General features: G+C 37.2%; 1 protein-coding gene across 1 annotated transcript; it reads left to right on the forward strand.

The window, feature by feature from the left end:
* The first annotated feature begins 2,184 nt into the window (after nucleotides 1-2,184).
* Nucleotides 2,185-3,015, forward strand: LOC130980677 (uncharacterized). The gene is made up of 3 exons (XM_057904333.1): nucleotides 2,185-2,280; nucleotides 2,354-2,455; nucleotides 2,581-3,015. Exons 1-3 carry the CDS (start codon nucleotides 2,185-2,187, stop codon nucleotides 3,013-3,015), a joined length of 633 nt encoding a protein of 210 aa, XP_057760316.1.
* Nucleotides 3,016-6,000: the final 2,985 nt, after the last annotated feature.

Consider the following 6,000-nt stretch of genomic DNA (forward strand, 5'->3'; position numbering starts at 1 on the left):
TTTTAAATTAGATAAGCCACCGCCCCTTAAATCCTTATTTTTTCCCTAATACCAATAATCCTTATTATAGCTTGCTTCGTCCCGTTCCCTCTCCTCTATATCCGTCTCTGCGGTTTGCCAGCGTCTTGGAGCCCCTTCTCTCACCGTCCAATCCCCGGTGGTTCCTCTCTCACCCTCACTCCAGTCATCCCACTGCAGGTAAGCATGATTAATCCTAGATCCTCCCTTCAATATTCACAGCATCCAACTTAGGCAATGCTATTAACGACAATATGTTTAGTTTGCATTTAGTATGTAAGGGTCCCTAGAAATTCTTTAGACTGAATGGAACCCTTAGCAATCTTATCAAATCTTTGATTAAATTGATTGTCCATAGAAATTCATGTTTGATTATCTAAATCTAAAGTAGGCCTACAAATGATCCAAGCTTCAACATCTTGGTTCAACTCATTGATTGCAACTTTTATGAAACTCTATTCTATTATAACTAAGTATGATGTTTTTTCAATTTGTTAAACATGCTACTCATAAGTCCCAAGCTTAAAATTAACTTCCAATAGTGCAGAATATTATTATGGTTCTAGGCATTATAGAGAAATTGTGAGTACGTCAATTTTTTTTATGCCTAACATATTTGATTTTCTTGTTAATATACTCTCTTAACTGATGTACTCATGTACTCTTGTATTTTTCGAATACAGTTGGGAAAGATCATAATTTATATTATGATGTATAATTCAATTATTATTACTGCGCTATTTTCGGCTTACTAATTTTTTTATCTAAGCTATATTCGGGTAATAAAAATGGTACATGAACAATTATATTTAACATAAATAATTGAATAATTATATTTAACATGAAATAATTATATTTAACATAAATTAATAATTTGATTCTAGGCATTATAGAGAACTTGTGAATACATCAATTTTTTTTTATGCCCCACATGTTTGATTTCTTTATTAATATGGTCTCTCAACTCATGTACTGATGTAACTGGGGTATGCCGGTGGCCTTTTGGAATGTTAATTTATATTATTATGTACATATTAATTATTATTAACGAATGCAGTTGGGAAAGATGCCTCTGGTAGGTCGTTTCACGAAGAAAGTCTGTGTAGACACAGCATGTCAGCAGCCTCAAGTGGGAGGTCATGCGGCTTCAACTTCACAGAGAGCGGACTGCCCAATTCTACCGCTCAGTGGCAATAGTGCCTCCACATCCTCGTCTTTATGCCCCTTTCGTCCGCCATGAACCGAACCACTGCCTGCTCCACAGGCTTCCATGAATGATGTTCAGAACTCGGAGCCGAACGCCGAAGAGGTAGACCCAGAGACAGATGAGGTAGATTCTTTTGACCAGCATGTTGATAACCTTTTTGCTGCATCGGGTGCTCAGAAGCGCAAGGGACGCAAGACCACAGAATTTTGGGATGTTAAAATAATTGGTATAAGAGAACTTATTTAATTCTTCATGTATTCATTGCCCTATTTTTCTATGATGTATTCGCAGTTTGACTCCAGTGGTAGCTAACTAAGAATTAATATGTTTTACAGAATCTGATGGCACAATCAAACAGGTCAAACTGAGTGTGAAAAAAGTTATGAAGCCACCTAACGGAAGAAAGGTCATACTCAGGTTTAACAGTGCACTACAACCAGTTGGGGATGAAACAGGTCTCCTGAGTGGCATTATGGGACTGCTAGGATTTGGCTACACTAAATTCTCAATCTGCGAGGGGGATTAGAGAAAGGTTCGCACCAGGGACAAGGTCTATAATGAAATAGTAAAGGTAAAATGTTATTTTTATTTCTTCGTATCATTCCAAACTCATACTTTGAACACTACTCACAGCTTAATTTTAATGTTGCAAGAAATATTCCATTTTGAAGAAGATAGTAGAGGAATTATAAAGCGTATAATATTCAAAATGCTAGGAAGGGCTTGGAAGGAAACGAGGAACAGATTATACCATCGCTTCTATGACGAAGAACTTTCACTTGAAGAAAATATTGAAAACCGCCCAGATGGAATTACTGAGGACCATTGGAGATGGTTTCTCAATTATCGCCATAGCGACGAGACACAGGTCATATAGTTTTGTTTCATAACAGAAAAAGTTTATTTATGTCACATTGAGTTAGTCAAAATTAGTGTCCAGTAACTCTTAATTTGTTGGCATGGCGATTTGTGCAAAAAATGCTGAGAATCGATCAAAGCAGCTTTACACCCACACCGGCGGATCGAAAAGCTTGGCTAGGCACGGAGAAGAAGAGGTAATCCAATTTTGGGAATGTTTTTGAATTATCTGTTCTTATACTTAATACTTTGTCATGGTTATTGGTATAGTCAGAACGACAAGGGAGGAGAGTTGGTAGAGGAGAATTGTATCTCTTAACGCACAAAAGATCTAATGGGACCTATATCCATGATACAGCTCGTGTTATCGGAGTAAGTAATGTGTTGAGAATCGGGAAGTAGTGTCTCCTATGTTTTAGTTTTTAAAATTTTATTGGAAGTTTGTGCGGTTAGCGACTTGCTAATAAATGCTTATAATTGCTAATCTATGTGTGTAGAAAAGAATTGAGGCTATTGAGCAACGTGATGAATCCTCTAGACTGTTGTCTCAAAATGATTCGCTTGCTCAAGCTCTTGGAAAGGAGCACCCGGGTAGGATGCGTGGCATGGGGTTGGGGCCAACTTCTAGTCAAGTATTCGGTATGAATTCCCATGAGCCGATCAATGATTTTGAAAGGGAGGAAACTCAAAGGGTGCTACTTGAACTACAAGAAGAGTTGGCAGCAGAGAAATTGAAAAGGAAGGCAGTGGAGGATGAAGTAGCAGCCGAGAAGACGAAAAGACAGGCAGTGGAGGATGAAGTAGCAGCTAGAAATGTCAGGATGCAGGCAATGGAAAGTGCTTTGATATGTCTACTTCAAGGGCAAGGTAGGAAGCTGCCGTCAGACGTCGCTGCATGGATGGGTGCATTGGAGGGACAGAATAGAAAGTAGATCTTAGGATTATGGAACCTTTTCTTCTTTCAGTTATAGACTTTTATGTTCTTGATTATGCAACTCTTAGTAAGGAGTACAGTTTGTTGATATTTGAATAATTATATTAATTAAATTAATGGTTTTGCTATTGTCGTTTACCTTGCAATTTATTTTTTGGGATATAAAATAATTTAACTTACTAATATTAAGAAGGATTAAAAAAAAAACGAAAAAAAATGTACATTAAAATAAAAAGCAGAGTGGTTTGCCCGTGTAAAGTACAGTATTTTTGCGGCCATTCAACCGGAAAATAGTGGCGGTTACGAACTAGCCATTAGAAATTTGAAAATTCAGGCCCACATCGGTTGGGGAGGGGAACGAAGCATGCCTTATAAGGATGTGGATACCTCTCCCTAGCATGACGCGTTTTGACGAGTGAGTGTGGGGGGCTTCGGCTAGCATCCCTATCGTCAAAGGCAAAACCGTGAGGCCTTGTGTGCCAAAGCGGACAATATCGTGCTAGCGGGTGGTCTGGGCTGTTACAGATGGTATCAGAGCCAGAACCCGGATCGATGTGCCAGCGAGGGCGCTGGGCTCCCTTAGGGGGGTGGATTGTAAGGCCCACATCGGTTGGGAAGGGGAACGAAGCATGCCTTATAAGGGTGTGGATACCTCTCCCTAGCATGACGCGTTTTGACGAGTGAGTGTGGGGGCCTTCGGCTAGCATCCCTATCGTCAAAGGCAAAACCGTGAGGTCTTGTGTGCCAAAGCGGACAATATCGTGCTAGCGAGTGGTTTGGGCTGTTACAGATGGTATCAGAGCCAGAACCCGGATCGATGTGCCAGCGAGGGCGCTGGGCTCCCTTAGGGGGGTGGATTGTAAGGCCCACATCGGTTGGGGAGGGGAACGAAGCATGCCTTATAAGGGTGTGGATACCTCTCCCTAGCATGACGCGTTTTGACGAGTGAGTGTGGGGGGCTTCGGCTAGCATCCCTATCGTCAAAGGCAAAACCGTGAGGCCTTGTGTGCCAAAGCGGACAATATCGTGCTAGCGGGTGGTCTGGGCTGTTACAGCAGCTGTTTTAAACCGCCGCCAATTACATTTCAAAAAACATTAGCCGTTAAACAGCAACGTTTTCAAACCGTCAGTGATTAAATTTGAACAAAATCGTGGCCATTAAACAGTGGCGGTTTCAAACCGCCGAACATTTCGTGTGGATCACTGTTGTCCAGATCGCGGCGGTTTAAAACCACCGCTAAATATTGCGACGCAAATTGCCGGGTTTTGTGGTGGTTGTGCCAGCGGTTCCTGAGAACCGCCACAAAATCATATAACCACCTCCTAATAGGCAACACTTAACAAACCGATGGAATCCAGTTACGCAGCGGCTTAAAATCACCGCAAATCACTCCAATAACCGCCGCAATTTCCTGCTTCCTTTGTAGCGAATGTATTCTAGTACTTCGCACTAATACAAGAATAGTGGCTAAATGTACCTAGTACTATCACAAGAAAAAGCAATTGTTTTAAAAATATTTTCTATAATAATAATAATAATAATAATAATAATAATAATAATAATAGAAGAGGCAACGCCTAGATGCCTTAGGAATAATAGAAATGGCAATGCTTTTAAACTGATGCCATAGTTGAGTGCAATATGCAATGCTGTCTAGGGTTGCTATACTAATAGAATAGGTAACGTTTTTTATTAGTTGAAAAATTAATAAAAAAGAGAATGCTTAGTAAGTGTTGCATTAGAGTTTGATCAAAAGCGTTGTTTTTGTTTTAGAATAGACAATACTTTTGAAGAGTTGCTTTCAAAAACATTGTTTTTAAAGCAAAAAAACATTGCTTTGACTTAATACGATGGCTGTATTTACAAAGTCCTCCTAAAATATTGTTTTAAGTCTAAAAGTGTTGTTATAAATTAAAAGTAACTCTTTTTTAATTTTTAAGTAACACTTTTTAAATATTGTTTCAGACAAAAGATATTATAATAAAAAATATCTTTATGTTAAAAAGAAAACTTAGAATAAATATCATTAGAATTGCTCTCGGTGATGGTGTATAAATTAAATAACCAGCTGGATAAATAATAATAGAGGTAAAATTTCTCATTATTTTTCCTAAGATTTTTTTTCAGTCTTCACGCACCACAAGAGAGAAAAATAACGTTGGAAGTCCTTTCCATTTTCATGCAACGCTCCCTTTTCCATGCATTTTCATGTTAAGCCATTTTTGTAAACAATAAAAATAGCAAATTCTTTATTTTTATATTATTAAATTAAATATTAATTTTTTAATAAATTAAATAATTATATATAACCATCATAGCAAGCACCTAAATATTGAGCAAGTGCAGCATTGGAATTTGGAGCGTGTAAATACGTGTCGTTCTTTATGGGGAAGCAAGGTGAAAGCTAAGGTAGTGTTTGATTAATTTTTAAAGAATATGACAATATTAATGGCATGTGATTTTTTACTGATGAAGGCCACCGTCAATAATTGTAGAATTTAGAAAAGACAGAATTTACGCGCTAGCAATGATAAACTACTAAAGATAGAAAGAAAGAATCCAATGACTTATACATAATGATGGACTGCCGAAAGTAAATTGTTGAAAGATTAAATTAAGAATTCAATATTTAATGTTCTCAAAAACCCATCTGATTAGTTAGAAAAAGAACGTATTGTATTTACTTTATTATTACAGACATAATTGTCAGAACCGAACCGGTAATCGAACCGGTAAAGTTATTGGGTCACTAAGTTCAACCGATGGGTTATTGGTCGAACCGGTTAACTCGGTATAATTAAATAATTATATAAAATTTAATTATTTGACTAGTTTAATTAAATATCATCTAACAATTTTCAACTATCAACCTTATATAAAGACAAAAAATAAAATAATATATTAAAAAATTAATATTAATTGATATCATATAATCATAAAGAAAAATAAATTGTGATTAATTTGTTTATCTTTTTAATTTGT

Source organism: Arachis stenosperma, chromosome 5 (assembly GCF_014773155.1).
Source record: "Arachis stenosperma cultivar V10309 chromosome 5, arast.V10309.gnm1.PFL2, whole genome shotgun sequence".
Taxonomy (NCBI): domain Eukaryota; kingdom Viridiplantae; phylum Streptophyta; class Magnoliopsida; order Fabales; family Fabaceae; genus Arachis; species Arachis stenosperma.